The 16,610-nt window shown below is 42.3% G+C and overlaps 1 protein-coding gene across 1 annotated transcript in view; it reads left to right on the top strand.

The window, feature by feature from the left end:
• LOC102684723 (chloride intracellular channel protein 4) overlaps nt 1–10,731 on the top strand; it is a 28,485-nt gene extending 17,754 nt beyond the window's left edge. Inside the window, exons 2-6 of the mRNA XM_006631243.3 lie at nt 1,734–1,843; nt 3,423–3,548; nt 4,052–4,158; nt 7,298–7,479; nt 7,992–10,731. Of these exons, the coding sequence (XP_006631306.1) occupies nt 1,734–1,843; nt 3,423–3,548; nt 4,052–4,158; nt 7,298–7,479; nt 7,992–8,156 (690 nt within the window). The 3' untranslated portion in view covers nt 8,157–10,731. The remainder of the gene's footprint in view (nt 1–1,733; nt 1,844–3,422; nt 3,549–4,051; nt 4,159–7,297; nt 7,480–7,991) is intronic.
• The last annotated feature ends 5,879 nt before the right edge of the window (nt 10,732–16,610 follow it).

Genomic DNA, 16,610 nt, shown 5'->3' with positions numbered 1-16,610 from the left:
GTCAAATTTGTGGAGCACGTTTCTTGAGATTTACGTCCGAATGACTTCTGCCTTCTGTGAGTGTTGGGTAGATTTCCTTAGACTTTGGTTGTGCTTGATTTTACTATATCATATCCACATATATAAACCAATGTGTAAAGCTTGGATTAAAATACTGCAGTACATTCCCGAAACCTCCTGATTCACTAGTGAATTTAAAACTCACTTAGAGGGATCTTAGGAGATTGCTGGCCTTGGCATCATCAGTAAAAATTTTTAGTGGGCTGTTGTGCAGCAAGCATGCAACAGGTTCTTATTTTTGTATGTACCTTGGTTCAACGTTTAAAAAGAAGCAAAACTTAACTTTCCTTTATGATACAAGTACTCATTGTCCAAGGACTGTTAGCCTCATTTATCATTTACTGACCAAAACACTTGAAGTGAGCTTGGAAACAGTTCAGTGAAGCCATTGAACTGAAGCCTTAGGCGCGTTTCTGAAGAGGCTTTCTACCTTAGTTAAAAGTCACTGTAACTAAAGGCTCCTAACACTGGCAGGCACAGTAAATCCTTGATAATGTATAGCTTTCAGGTGTTGGCAGTGAAGTGTAAGGAGGAGGTAAGGGCGGTCAAAATGCCTCTTATCTACTGGTAGCTCTGAAGTCAGTCGGTAAACCTGGAATCTGACCTGACTTCTTTTTTTGTTTTTTTTTAGTGATTTGTATACTTTTTGTAACATTACATGGCTCAACAACTTCCCCTTTGTGCCCCTTTTGGAGATCCTGATGTGTTAGTCATACTTGGAACAGGAAAAGCCATTAACATTACTGGAAATCCACAGAGAAAGAGCTTGCTCCCATTTCACACCATTGAGGGATCATTGTATACTTGTTAGGCTCATAATCTAGACCATAAATGTTATTATATTGACAGTTCATGGGGCTGTACAGAATATCAGTACAGTGTTTTGTGCTTTTTAAACAGCATCTATGAAGGATAACATGAAGCAGTCTGAACAGACAACTTCATAGAGTGCAGTATGTAGATGAAATATTTAAAGAACGGTCTTATTTAGTGAGTTTTTTCAATCTCTGAATGCAGGCTTATGTTTAATTCAGGGCACCATTAAGTTTGTCGTGTGGCAGCACAAATATGATTTATGACAGCAGATCTGTTTGCCCTGCACAAAGGGCAAGACTGCTTTGTTTTAAAGAGACTCTATTTCCCGTCCCACTGCGGTGACCCACATCAGGAACATGGATATTGTTTCCTTGTGAGTGTCAGGGGCACCTTCTCAGCTGGATTGCCGGAGGTCGTAGCCGTGTCAGGAATCGCACAGAGACGGCTCTTCCCCCTCGTCAGTGTCATTTTTTTGTTTGTTTGGCTGTTGAATCCAGGTTCCTCTAAAGAACTTTGATTACTCTGGTTTTCTAAAAACGCTTGCTTAGGAGTTTAAGTCAGTAAGACTAAGCTTCTTGAAGTTCAGTTATAAATCCAGGTCTTGATTATCGTGCCGCATCATTGTTTTTGAGGTTTTGTGATTTCCGATCTGGTGGGTGGTTTGACGTTTTGGTTTAATCCAAGAATGTTAATGTAACTGAAGCAGCAAATACTCTTCGAAGTTCATTAAGAACTAAACTTTGTGGGCGTGTGGTTAATTGTTCAGCTGCTGTGAATATCGTTTGTTAGGTGTTAACCCTGTGAACTTCGGAGGGGAAAGGCGTGATATTAAACGGGGAATTGTCCTCTGTTCGCAGGCGGGGAGCGATGGGGAGAGTATTGGGAACTGCCCCTTCTCTCAGAGGCTCTTCATGATTCTGTGGCTGAAAGGAGTGGTGTTCAACGTCACGACCGTCGACCTGAAGAGGTGAGGCTTCTGTCGTCGTCTCGGCTTCTTATTCAGCAGGGATTTCACCCCCTGGTCTGAGCACGGAAGCCACCTTGTCGACACATGTTGGGGTTAAATCATGTTTGAAGAGGCAGTATATGGGTCTGAACCTTCCAGCTCTCCCCTTCTTCAATGTGCTGTAATGTCACTGTTAGGGCTTTGCCAGTAGGCCGAGTGGTTCGAGCTTCTCGTGGCCCAGTCTGATGGCCTCTTTCCTAGAGAGGAATGCAGCTGCCGGCCCTCTCCTCCTCCTCCTCTGTACTCATGCTGCTGAAGTCATGCCAAGGCTGTGAGGTCATTTCCTGCCATTGTAGCAGCAAGCTGGCTGCTGATTTTAGAACATTACCGTTTGTGTTGCTCAACACGGTCTTGGTTGAGGTTTATGTCGTAGTTCTGCTCTCCTGCTGAGTTGTTTTAAAACATAAATTGGATACATTTAGCATTAGAATGTTTCATCTTGACATTTTCGCTGTGCTTTTTCATCTAGCAAAAAATCTGCAAGGGAATATAGGGACCAAATCCACCTGCCAGGAATATACTGTTAAATCACTCATTGTAGGAATTTTTATACCATCAACTTAACTCCATTTAACTAAATGTTCTACTCTCTTGGTGATACACAATGTAATATTCACTTGGTCCCAGTATATAGAATATATTCTTCAATGTGCTTTTAACCTTGCTTTTTAAATTGTTGATATCTGATGCAATTTTATTATCAAAGTGAAAATTTAAAGCAGTTTGGCTGCTTTTCTGGTTAGAAACTGTGAAAAGGAAGTTTGTGCTTGGCTGTTGAGCTTTTAATTGTAACCTGTAATGGCTAAACAGTTTAATGAAAACAGAACACCTAAAGAACAGAGAGAACGTTTTTGAAACAAAGCAGTTTATTTTGAAATTCATAGAACTTGTTGATCCAGCTAAATCTATTGTAAACATTGACTGGAAATTCTAGCTGTTGAAAAGCTTAGCAGTGCTGTCCAGACTAGATTTCACTGGAAATGTCTTGCCTAACGTTTGCATTGTTCTGTGCGAAATTGGCCTGTGCTGTCCTGTTGAATAGTGGCTCTGAGATGTCTGTTGATCAGCATCCAACGCTTAGCTCACAAACTTCTGGCCTCGGTCAGGGTGGTACAATGGAGTGTATCGTCCTGCTGTGAGTTCACGGACCACAACTAGGATTTCTCAGTCTGCTCCTGGCATGTGTGTGATCGCACTGGGTTCACCTCAGGAATACAATGACATGCATGTCCATTATTTGCATTTTAGAGTTTGATAAGTAGTATATATTTGTTTTGCCTCATTGATCGCCGAATGTGCTTTCAGAATATCCCACATTTCAAAGTAGATAACTTGCATTTGACTTGTGTTCTTGCTTGCAAAGAGCTCATTGCCAAATGGAGAAAGACAAAATGGTCTCTGCTCTGCTTATCAGTTTATGAGCCTCTTAAGAGGTGGTTTCTTGGAAAATCCCACTCCAGGTCATAAACAATCTTGCCCTCGACGTTTGTCAGTGAGTTCCATGCTCTCCAATGATGCGTGTGGTTGTGCGGTGTTGCAGGAAACCAGCAGACCTGCAGAACCTGGCCCCTGGCACCCACCCGCCCTTCATCACCTTCAACGGAGAGGTGAAGACCGACGTCAACAAGATCGAGGAGTTCCTGGAGGACGTGCTGAGCCCCCCCAGGTGAGCCTCCCTGGAGGAGCCCTTTCAACATCTGCATACCTTCCAGTGCCAAATAAATCATCACACCACTTATTGAAGATCAGGACTCTGTTCTGCGAAAATCCTTCTTTCAGAAATGTTACCTGTGCGCTAGCACAGTACTCGGGAGCTTTGGGGAACGCCTTCAAGCACTCAGTACTAAGATACAGGAATCTTGCACATCTTATGTGCTTTTGAACAGTGTAAATGTACCTAGGTTACGTTATACACATTGATATAATGTACTTGGGTGAATTTACAAAGAAGTGCAGCATTTTTAAAATGGAGAACAAGACTGACTTTATCAATGTTTGGAAGATATTTTTGCAAGAGGTTCTTTGGGTTGCTGACTGTTCTTTCTCGTACTGAAGGGTTTCATCACATGCTTAAAACCCACTGGCAGCTGCTGTGTCCTTCCTTAGTATGATTCTTCAGACTTGAGGTGTTCTGTATGGAAAGATGCTGATGTGTGAATCTGGTGTTAGGTACATGAAGCTGGCCGCTCGACACCCAGAATCCAACACTGCTGGAATGGACATCTTCGCCAAGTTCTCCGCTTACATCAAGAACTCCAGACCAGATGCCAATGAAGGTGAGCTTCTCTGCACCACCACCACCACCATGAACCACCATGAACACTGATGAAAACTGGCAGGACACAGCCGCATAGAGGAAAAGTAGACCTAAGAGTTCATTGCATTTGCAAGCAACTTGCCAGATCCCCAGTAATACAGCAACAAAGCAGTGGAATCCTTTCATACTGCTTAAGCAACACCATTGCAAATATACAGCTTTGGAAATAGGCGTTCTTTATTTTGCGTGAAATAATTGGATTAAAGGTGGACAAATAATTCTAAGGCCTGTTCGGAATTAAAACTGTAAAAAGCTGACAGGTTTTTAATGAGTTTTTCCTTTAACGTCATGAATTCTGTGTAGTTCCATCAAGTGACATTTAGGAAGAGGCTAGTAGAATTCCAGAGAGAGCAACATGGGGAAACATCGCTTGCACAGAAAATATCACAGGGCCACATGTTTAACAAAAGTTTTCTTGTAAGAAAGCGCTCTGTCAAAGAAACGTGCTACTCCCATGAAAAGCTGGTTTCTGCCCTAGGAAGATATTTATGGAAATGCCTTCCCAGTTTTTCAAATCTGATTTTTTTTTTTCATTTTAAGCACACTAGCCAGTAAACCAGAAAGCGGACAGTGAATGTTTTATCCATTTATTCTGTGGCAATTCTCAACAGTTTGGAGCAGGGCACAGTGTTTTTAATATCCGCAACAGATGGGAATACTGTAACTTTTTTTGCAAAGCCTGTGGGGTTTTGGTATTGATTATGTGGCTAAGCTCTAGGCATGTTTGAAATGAGAACTTTATTGCTGAAGAAAGCAAGGGATGAAACACTACGAACCTTGTAAGTCTCAGATTGAATTACTCACTGTTGGTAGAGAATTCCAGTTGCTTAGCAACCCCCAGAGGCTTATTAGACCTGCTGGTTTTGAGAGAACAGTGTTCAGCTTTGGCCTGTCTTTGTATTGTTTCATCTGTTGACATTGTGATCCTATGGTACCCTCACATTTTATTTGAAGCTTTGCATTAAAAGAGGATACAGCCACTGATCTAAAGGAATAAACATTAAAAAAGCACATTGTAGTAAACGATCAAAGTGGCAGATCATTTTTCAAAACCACAAATCCTTTTTTGCTTCCCTGGAATCAGCCCAGAGAAGAGCTACCAGCCAGATACATTTCTGGTCTTAAAGGAATGTGCTGCTCTGGAACTTTTCGGTTTTTATCGCAGAGCAAACATGTTTTAAAAATCCTTGAAGGATTCAAGTATTCATGAAAGGCCTTTTTCTAGGCAAAAGGTTGTAGGAGTCTGGAACAAGCTACCTCGTTTTATTGCTGACAGAAGAGCATCAGTTTCAAGATATGGCTGAATTAGATCCTCAGCTCAATTAGCTAATTATTTGGTAGTAAATAAACTTGATAGAATAAATGGCCTCACATCAAGTTTTTTCTCAGTTTATAATGTATTTTTCACATACTGCCAAGTGAACCCATTTAATACGAATATTTGTGAATAATAGGGATATTATTTTAACCACCACTAATTTGAATTGACTCACTGAGCTGTTTCATGTACTCCCTGTAGTCATTTACTCCCATTTTATCTCTATATGTGAACACAGTACATCAACATAAAACACCACACTACTACCCTGCTACTGTAAGTGAAGTGTCAAATGGAATCAAATCTTTCCTGCTGCCTTCCAGCACTTCCAAAAGACTCCACTGGAATAGCATCTCTCCCATGGTATGTAAGCACTTGGGCGGTGCATTCCAGGGAGTGATAAAGGCGGAATCCTGGCTGACAGTGTCACAGGGTGAGCCTTGAGCCTTAAGCACATGAAGTCCTGTCACGGTGTTCACTCACAATGAACATTTTGAAGCATGGAGTTTTGTAATAAAACGGTGTGTGTTTTGCTGCTTTGGTTTAAGATGGGGTTTTCTTCTGTAGGATTTTATGAAGCTAAATTGTAAATTGACGCTTTTCTAGAAGGCGCTGAACCAAAGCATTAACTGGATTTTTGAATAATAGGTGGCATGAATTTCAATAAAAGATCTCTTATTGAAGGGAGGTAGAAATATACTTTGCAAAGGTTGTATCTGACTTCAAGAGGATTCTGTAAGAGTAGTAGTTCAGGTGGGGAGCTGCGTCAGCATGCGTAGGCTGCAAAGGAACAAGTAATAGGTTTATTCCATGCTGAAAAAAAAAAGAAAGAGAACACAACGTTTCGGCCGTGGAGCCTTCCTCAGGTGTGAGAAGGCGTGAGCACACCTGAAGAAGGCTCCACGGCTGAAACGTTGTGTTCTCTTTCTAATTTTTTTCAGCATGGAATAAACCTATTACTTCTTCTTCTGTAAGAGCAGCCAATCTGCCAGCATGTCATTGAGTGTTGGAATGATTGCAGGAGGATCATGCAAGCTCCACACAGCCTGACACCGGCGGAGACAGTAATGCTGACCGCCATGAGCCTGTTCATTTTAACTGTGGCTAGTGTCTCTGTGTCCAGCAAAACTAGTTTTGGGTGTTAAAAGTTTACATTCAAAAAGACAGATTATCATAGGAAAGCTATTAACTAACTTTTACAAAAGGTCTGACTCGACATTGGATAATTTTTCTCTTGTCAGGGCTGAACACTGCTTAAAACTAAATTGACTCCATATTACTCCGTGTGCAGAGTTTATTCAGCTGTGGTTAGAGCTGTATTCCACATCAATACTTCATGCCGTTGGAGGCTTCCTGTCTGTGATGCGTTTCCAGTATACTGCACTGCCCTCTTGTGGCTGACCAGTCCTTTTTTTTTTACCCTGTTTTTTTCCCTAGCTGTCTTTCCAACATCTAGTTGGTGTGTTTTTGGTCCAGTGTTCCCCTGGAAAATGTTAAATCTCAGGGAGTCTTTGGCTCCTGGTTGTCCTGGTTGAAAGTGCTCATGTTAATTAACTGTGGCTTTGAATAGTGTGTCTTAATTGAGTAGCTCTGTGGCTATATCTTAATATATATGGCATCTATATATACATTTCTGTATTTAACTGTGTAGTATAGGATATACAGTGTATAGTAAAGGCCAGCAAGCGTATTTGCCATGATATGCAGTCGGCTTGAACAAAGCCGTGCCGGTGTAGAAGACTAGCGAAGGGGCAGTACTGACGACCCTTCCTGTCCTCAGGCCTGGAGAGGGGCCTGCTGAAGACCCTGCAGAAGCTGGACGAGTACCTGACCTCGCCCTTGCCCGACGAGATCGACCACAACAGCATGGAGGATGTCAAGGCGTCGAGCCGCAGGTTCCTGGACGGGGACGAGATGACGCTGGCGGACTGCAACCTGCTTCCCAAGCTGCACATCGTCAAGGTAGCGCCGCCGGCCCGGCCTCCCCATCTGGCAGAGTCCGGTCAGCTTCTTGATCAATCCCGTCTTTGAACTGTATTTCTGGGAGAAAACCTGCCAACCTTACAGGATGCCTGCACAAGCAGCAGGTCATTGTCATCTTGCTGAACCGTCCCTCAGGTTGCTTGCAGGGGTGTTCCTGCATTTAATTACGGATGTTAAAGCATTTTGAGAATTGAGGGTTTCATCCAGCATGGAAAGAACGTTATGTTTCAGGTTTAATTTGATTCCGGCTAAGTACAATACACGGGGATCCTCAGGTACTTGATAATTGCTGATTTTTTAACAAAATTCCTGTCTGACATCTCGCCTCATAAAATGATTTTTTTGATTCACGCAACATCCGTACCAAAAAAAAAAGGCAAGACCCGTCACAACTCTGATAACTCAGTACATGAATGTGTGTATTGAAAAGTTACGGAGTTGGGTTGCTAACCATTTAATTCACTGGATGTCCTATATTTTTCGTCTTGAAGGTGGTGACGAAGAAATACCGCGGTTTTGAAATCCCCAAGGACATGACGGGCATTTGGAAGTACCTGAGCAACGCCTACACCCGCGAGGAGTTCACCAACACCTGCCCGAGCGACAAGGAGATCGAGATCGCCTACGCGGACGTGGCCAAGAGGCTCACCAAGTAATCAGGCCTGGAGCCCTCCTCTAACCTCAGCACTGGGACTGCTCATGGAGAGAACGCGTCGCATTTATTCAACAGTGTGCGTCTACTCATTTAGAAGCCGTGTCCAAAAAAAAAAATGAACAAAAAGCTGCATGATTTTTTTTTCCATTTGCTGTTAAGTCAAAGTCGGAAGGTAACTCAGTTTGCAAGGGGAATGGTGAAGCAATATAAGAGCTGCCAGACGCTGAACCGTTTTCTTATTTCTGCAAGATGGTCCCCTGGCTTGAAAACGGGGATCATCTGCCTTCTCACAGCTTCAGCGACTTTAAAAAAACAAAACAAAAACAAAACGCAGGGATCAGGAGGAGGTTGATTTTGGGAAGCTTTCTTTTAGGGATTTTCAAATGTTGCTTTGTGTTTTTTCTCGATTTCTGTAAATGGCACGTAAGATGAAGAAGTGTAAGTGAAATCTGCTCTATCACATTGGGGTTACAGGGACTGAAGGGGTGTTTGCCCCTGATATTAATGCTTTTGGGGAGATTTTAGTTGGATTACCAGTCACAGAATAAGAATTATCACAGTTATTATACTGGGGAAAATGTAGTAAAGTAGGTACAAGTTATTACAAGGATAGAGGGTCATGAAGATGTTTGACATAATTTGCATGGCTGCCAATAGGAATAGTGGAAAGATGTAAGACACTGATCTAAGTATCAAAGCGCAGATGAGTTTATAGCTCTTTCGTCTTGAACAGCAAGTGTTTTGTTTGACTGGCATGATGGGCTTGAGGGAATGTTTCTCAGGTCTCCACCGTTTTAAATTCTTAGTCCTTTATCTGGGTATTTTAAAACAAATTGGGCAAACTGTTTCTAAACAAAATCCATTTAATGAAAAACTTGGGTACACGGTGAGTTTAGATGAAAAATAGTTCTTTGTTAAAAAAAACAAGTAAGCTTAATTTTTCCTTGGCTTAGCATGCAGGATTCTGATAAATGCAAATGCAGTTGCAAACTTTTGCAAGAAAATGGCATGAAGAAGGTCCAGAAAAGTCAGCCGGGTCTAATAGATAGTTGATGTTCCAGTTTTGTGTGTTTAAAGATTGCAGTGGTTTTACAGTTAATCCTCTTCGGAATTGTTTTCCATTTCGAAAGTTTTTTTTTCTTTCTTTTTGGCATTTAATTAAAGAATATGAAGGAAACTGTTGAATCCTGTTGTGCTGGCAGTATTGTCTTGTATTCCTTCACCAAAAAAAAGGCTCATTGCTGTGAGCAGTACAATATGATTTTCAGTCGGGTATATAGGTTTTTTTAACCTTTTCACATGCAAAAACTCTAACATGTATTTGAAAAGTTGACACTACAGATATTTAGGATAATGAATAGTAGTGCAATGATTTTTGACATTTTTTGTGTACCAATTGATTTTACTACATCTAACATTGGGAGTGTCTTGAGAGCAGTGAATGTATACCCAACACCCGGAGAATATTTTTCTAGGACTTTTTTTTAACCTTTTTAAGATGTGCGTTGTTTTGATCTGATTTTTAAAAGGAATTTGTAAATATCTTGAGTGTTCTCATTTTGAAATGTAATTTTTGTCCATGTAGTTAATTTGGAGGAAAATTCTCTCTTCCTGTTTATTTTATTGATAGTAGCACATGTTCAATCTAAACAATTTGAAGTCCATGTGGACAATTCTATAGCTCAAGATCCAGAATTAAGTTCTATTAATCATTGCATTACTATATGTGTGTCAATAACAAACCTGCTGGAGGTGGTGGTATTTAAAAAAAAAAGTGAAGTACAAACCAGCAGGGTGCTGAAATCGGCACAGCCTTTGGACATCAGTTAAAACAATTTTACATGTTAAAAACTGGTGCTGCTCATTCATTCTAACCTGGTTACAAAATCAAGTTTGCAACTACAAAATGTAGTTTTTTAAATGCTTTTTTCATAATACAATATTTATTGTAATTATACCCTGCTATTGCTTTAAACTGCTGTCACAGCTTAAGAAGCAATACACCGATACGAGACTTTCACTAACATCCATAGAATTGTTTGCATTAAAAATCATTTAAAGTGTCATTATTACAGATATAGTACTGTTGATTCCTGCATCTACCATTTTATTTCAGAAAGTATTTATGTAATCATTTAAAGGAACATTTTACCTCCATCAAAATTAAATGCAGTATGACATTAAGAATTGATGACAGGTAATGCTAATTGCTAATGCTGTATTGTCTTCATATAAGACGTTTTGCCGTAATGTGAAATAAGCAATTAAAGACTTCAGATTTCTTCAGCCCTCTATGGAATAAAGCAGTTTTTTATTTTTTGCTATTTTTGCTTACTAACCTAACTATTTTTTTTACATATTTATATATACACTTTTTTCCTGGATATTGTTGGAGAAAATGGCTCTGCCAGTTGCAAGTTTTCTGCATTTACTGGTGTTTAGATCCTGTGTCGGTGTATTAACGACAAAAATCGCAGTAGTACAGTATCTTACCTGCTGCACTGTATATCAAACAACATGCATATATACAAGTAAATTGCTGGGAGCTTACAATAAAACTTATATTTTGACTAGCATTTCTGTGGTTTTATGTCATTGACCTTTTATGGTTTTGCTGGAAGTACCATGAAATCGTGCTTGTCATACTTGGATCCGTCTGTTCTGTATACAGAACAGTGTAGGACTAATTTAATTGTATTTAGGAAGGATTTAATTTCTCATTGTAGGTGGTGACCTGGGGGATTTTTTTTTCCCATGCTTGACCCAGCTGATTTCAAACACTGTGATGTTGATTATAGTTTATAACAGGTCTTTAAACTTAATTAGACTTCTGCCCATTACAGTGCTCTTTTCAGAAAATTCTAACTTGTATTTACTGTGGATTGAGTGCACTATGTATTGCACAGTGACGCAGTGGTCAGCATTGCTGCCTCGCAGCACTGGGGCCCCGAGTTCAGTTCTGAACCTGGGGTTCTGTCTGCGTGGGGCTTGTATGTTTTTGCGAGGGTTTCTTCTGGTGCTCAAACTTCCTCCCACAGTTCCAGTGGGAGGTAGGTGCTGGTAGGTTAATTGGCCCTGGGAGAATTGGCCTGAATGTTTGCGCCGCTGTGTGCCCTCCGGAGGACTGGTGTCCCGCCCAGGGTGTACCTTGCCTTGCATCTGTGTCTTGCCAGGACAGGCTTTCACTCCCCTGCAACCTTGAATTGGATGAAGCAGAAAACGAATGGAAGTGTTGGTGTGCAGTTGCACAAAATCCCCACTGGGTGTCACTAAACACTTGCCAGTGAGTTGGAGACAGCCTTGTAATCTGCACCGTTGTGCTGTGAATGAAAAGGCAATTACAGCCTATGACAGTGCTGCTTCTCTTTACATGTGAAAAATAAGGAATTTAAAAATAATGAAAATGCGCATGAACAGCAGTGTCAGGTAGGTGAGGAGCTATTACATGCAGAATCTAATGTTGCATTTATGGTCACTTGGCATATTTGCACAGTTCCAGTTAAGCTGTTTTTCCTAAGGCAAAACACAATTTTTCCCCATACCCAGCATGAGAGATTAAAGACTTCTCCTCTGCAGCGCCAGTGGGCAAAATAACAGATCGCATGTCTTAAAATTATTCTGATTTTGTTTTTCCCGACAGCATTTTCAAATGCCCATGAAATCCCCACACCTAGAGAACCCTCATGAAACCTGGCAAGAGTGTCAAGTCATTTGTTGTCTTTTTAAATTTCTATAACTCCAATGAACATGCAAATGTAAAATTTGGCCCAGATTTTATACTTGTTCAGTGTGATCAGTAAGTCACAAGTTAGGACTGCCGTATTTGACAAACATTCAAGATTCCTTTTAAACCCCTTGGCCAATTGGAGCAAAACTGGGTTTATTCAAGTTCTTTTTTTCAAAGCTTTTTAACGCTGGTTGCTAAAAATCATTGCTGCTTCAGACCAATATCATTTAGGATATTTTTGATGCGTATTGTATCTATGTCTTGCCATATCTGTGATTTTTTACAACACGTACCAATCTCAGATGTGTAGATCTAGAGATGTTCCAGGTTCATGAATCATCAAGATCAATATCAGCTGATCAGAACTGGCACTTTTCATTGCAAAGGCTTCCGAAACACATCGGCCTCAATGAAGGGATACCTTTCCCTGCCCCCCCAGAGGGCAGGACCCACCTGCGCCTCACTCTGTAGCTTCCCTACACAGCAGATCAGATGGGGACGTGAGAAAATACTGCTCCAATTTAGTTATGGGGTAAAGGCTGGCGAGATTGTGCACCTCCACACTGGAGTAGCGTTGTAGTAATGCTGTGGGGTATTTTATGATGAAGTGGTCAAGACCTCAGGCTGTTTCATCCTAAGGATGGCACCTCCTGCAGCACAGTGTTGCATGTCAGCATGCTGGGGCTTTGTCTAATAGTCTGAATTCTGGTCTAAAGGGAAGAGCACCCCCTACTGGTCTGCCATAGGGACTACTGGTCTTCGTTTTCCATTTTGGTAGTGATGGGGCCTAGCCTTGCTTAGTTTCTGGGATCTGACAAGGTCAGGTTAGTACAATGATAATGCTGCTATTGGGAACAAAAAAGAAAACATCTCAAAACTTTACTTGTATGTGACCTTTGACCTAAACAATTGCAAAACTCTCACCCCTTACAGACAGCAGATAGGGTCATGGTTATTATGGGACTCATATTGGACCCCATACATCCTGAAAATGTATCATCAAAAAGGTGTCCTTGCCCATGACTTCTACATCTCCTCAAGGTGAAAATGTGTCCTCCAGCCATTGCTCCTTTCAGCTCGATTTCTTCTGAACTGCAATATATTCACATGATTCCACTTTTCCATTGAACGTCTGTGGGTGAAGACAAAGAAGCTTTCTCATGTATTAGATTTTGAAAGTTATTTTGAATTCGCTGCACAAACAAGCCTCCTAATAAAAGTACGTGTTATTCCATGTGTTTTGTAAGTGAGAAAGGGGGTGTTGTAACAGTGGGGTGAAGCTTTCAGCTTGATTAAAGTATCACATTTCACAGAACAACATGCTTTTTTGTTTCAAGTCTTTCGCAGTTGCGAGGCTTGTGAAGTTTATCCCCTTCCTAAAATAATTGCTAAAACTCTTCACCTAACTTATCGCACCTATTTTAGAAGATGAAAAGAACCTACAAATTCCTCCTCCCACACATCTTTTATAAGAATGCTATACATTTTTTGTGATAAAACAGTGAAGTAAAAACAACTGAATTTATATCTGAAATACTCAGAAATCTCTGCCTCTTATTAACCTTAACCTTAATGAATTTAGGTTATCCTTCTGCATTTAGCTGTTATAGTCAGCTTTTGCAGTTGAATGTTGTATGTTTATTTATGCACAGAATGTTTCTTGTGCAATCCACTTACACACAATCCAAAATATAAAATGAGTTAAAGCCAACATTATACGAGTCACTCTGCAAGATCTGAGATGCTTGTAATGTTCTCTGCTGAATGTATCACTTTATCCTGGGCCTCACAATCGAACAATAAGTTCGACGTTGGTGCTCTCACATTGTCGTGTTGAGTGAAAGGTTTATAGCAGGGTTCCCAGTCCTGTGCACAGACACACGCACACACATCAGCTCATGTTTTTCCATTGGAGTCCTAAATTAAATAATTGAAACTATTATCAGGTCTGTTAAAGGCTGAATTTGAATTCTGCATCTGGTTATAGTTCTTAAACCTGAATGAAGTTGCCTTGTAGCTGTTGTGTTTCTTCAAGTCTCCAAACTTTGCTAAAATAAAAGGAACTTGCGAAGACCCTGGCTGCACAATTTGTTTGTGCAGTTAAGGATTCATGTCAGTCAAGAACTGAGCTGCAACGCAGCAGACCTGCTGGGTGGGTCCCTAGGTTTACAGGACAGGCCACACTCAAGCTGCTTCACTAGATCGGAAAGGAAGGCAACTTTTCTTTTTCTGGCCTCCTGCTTTCCTTTGCACGATTTCTGCCAAGAGGCTGTTTAGCCAAGCCGGTGGCTCTGTTTCGTGCCTGTTATCACATGGGCACAGCTTTTGCTGTTTAAAACATAACCTGCTGGTCACACGCATGGGAGTCCTTGAGACGGGAAAGCAGGCTTTCCTGGCTCTCTGGGATCTCTGTGTAGTTGTTGTTCTTGGAATAGAGGAGGCCAGAAAATGCCTACATGATTCCAGCACTGTAGGCCTTTACATCCCTTAATGGTTTCCATGCCATTTTATCAACTTTTCAAATCTTCGGCGGTGCTGTTTTTTTTTTTAATTTATTAAATATGTTGGCATCTAATGCCTCTTTGGGAAGAAAAAAAAATCAACAGTGCAGTCTTATGAGCAAACTGTAACTCTTCCGCCTGAACGGGCTCAGATTTCTTTCTGGGACTTGAAAACTGTCACTTTCGTGTTACAGTAATAACCGGCTGAGTTTTACCATGAGCGCTGGAGAAAACCTTTTACATTTTCTTTAAATGGTATTTTTTTAACGTGGATCATTGTTTCTAATTTTTTTTTCCTAGAACCGTAAGTTAAAACCACCTTCCCAGCGAGTACTGCTGCTGTCCCGAGAGCCCTCCCTTCACGTCCGGCACCCTTGTCCTGACAGCGATAATGTGGCAGAAACCGAGCAAGGTGGCAAGACATCATCACAGTCCCCCCCCACCCCCACTGTCTTTTAATCCGACAAGGTGTTGTCGTCATGCTCAGGTGCTGTGATCAAAATCCCCAGCGCGCAGGGCAGGAATTTCAAAGGCGGAGGACGCTTTGCCCAAAGGCGAAGGAGGGGTGAGAGCTGGTGTTTGATTGGCCTCTTTCATCTCCCTGGCGAAGTGCTGTGACTTTGCCTGAGGCTGCCGTGTCTACCTTGACAAGATGCCAGCTCATGCGGTGCCCACACAAGGCGTGGCAGTGCCATGCTCTGGGACAGGGGAGAGCGATGTAGGTGGTGTGGTTTCCACTGTTGTGGTGACACAGCGTTCTGGGTATGTGGGTGACCATGTTTCTACCTGAAATATGAGCCACCGTGGCACAGCAGGTAGCAATTGGGAAACCGCTGTTTTGTGTACCCTAGCCCCACAATAACACACTCTCCTTGATGTGTCTTTTCACACTCTCGATCTCAAACAACCTGCAGCGGATCCTCAGCGCTTGTTTTCAGCGCCACGCCGTAGCGACACGTGGAAGAGTGGGCGCAGCGGGGTGCGGTTTATGAACCAGGGTGCTCCCAGACTGCTTGAACCTATGAAGATCAATCTGGAATGGCAGCAGAGTTTCTGGTAGGCCAGCTGAGCCCTTTGTTCATGTGATATGTCATGCAGTGAGCTTAAGGAGAAAGCAGAGCATGATTGGTTATTTCCTTGTTTATCTTGGCACATCATCTGAGCAAGTGCGAGACCGGCCGTAGTTTGGCTTTGATAACCTTGGCAGGCAAGAAAGACTGGGACTGGCTTTCTGTTAGCACTGCCTAACACATGAATGCTGCCAACACTCTGGATTTCTTGTTGCCAGTGTAAAAACAAACTGGGCACACTGGTTGCAAGTGGAAATGGGAGGCTCATCATGGGCTGTAGCAGTGAGAGGAAGCCTTATTACATCATTAGGATGGCAGTTATAGTGGCTGAATCGTGATGACTCACAGAGTTAGGGTGATGGTGAGTCAACCCCCCCCCCACACACACCTTCACAATGGAGCTGATGACTAGCGTTTGAACCAAGTGTCATAGGAAGTCTGAGCTTTTATTCCCATCATCCCTGAGTCGAACACATTGCTGAAAATGGGTCTAAACAAGATCTGTTCTTCAGGGTTGTGACCCTGACTCCAGTCCTCATGTGCGTGTCTGCTTCTGTTCTCTGTGTGTGTTGGTCTCTCTTGTACTACAAGGGTCTCCTGCCTTTTGGTTTCCTGTAGTTGCTGGTGACTTATTTGAAACAAATGATGGCTGAAGTGGCCTGAAGTTTCCCACCCTTCAGATCCTATAAGGCAGGAACATGGAGGTCTTTGCCCCTCCCTGGGTGCAGAGAAGCCTTCAGCCTTTCCCAGTTCATGAAGAAGGTGACTGGGAATGGCTGGGGCCCGCAGTGCTCACGGATGCAGTCTGAGGGCTCTGACTGGGCTGGGGCGTCTCCGATGTTCCCAGATTGGTGTGACAGGGTGTGGCTCGGATGGCTGGTGTCTCAGGAACATCCCGGAGGAAAGTCTGGGAGTTGTTATCTCAGCCTGGATCACAATTAAACCCAGAGGTTTGGGGAGCGTTCCAGATGTGGAAAGGGAACAGCAGGAGGTCACTTCCCCTGGCAGTGTGGTTATAGAATGCCTGGGGGGGGATATAATCACGGAGCCTCAGCCAGTAACCACAGAGCTGGCAGCCTGGTACAGACAGCTGGGGGGCTGGAATAACTGTTCCCCTATCTCACCATACCCAGCAGGAGCCATTGTGGGAGGAAACC

Source organism: Lepisosteus oculatus, chromosome 11 (genome assembly GCF_040954835.1).
Source record: "Lepisosteus oculatus isolate fLepOcu1 chromosome 11, fLepOcu1.hap2, whole genome shotgun sequence".
NCBI lineage: Eukaryota > Metazoa > Chordata > Actinopteri > Semionotiformes > Lepisosteidae > Lepisosteus > Lepisosteus oculatus.
This window is presented reverse-complemented; position numbering and strand designations above follow the sequence as displayed.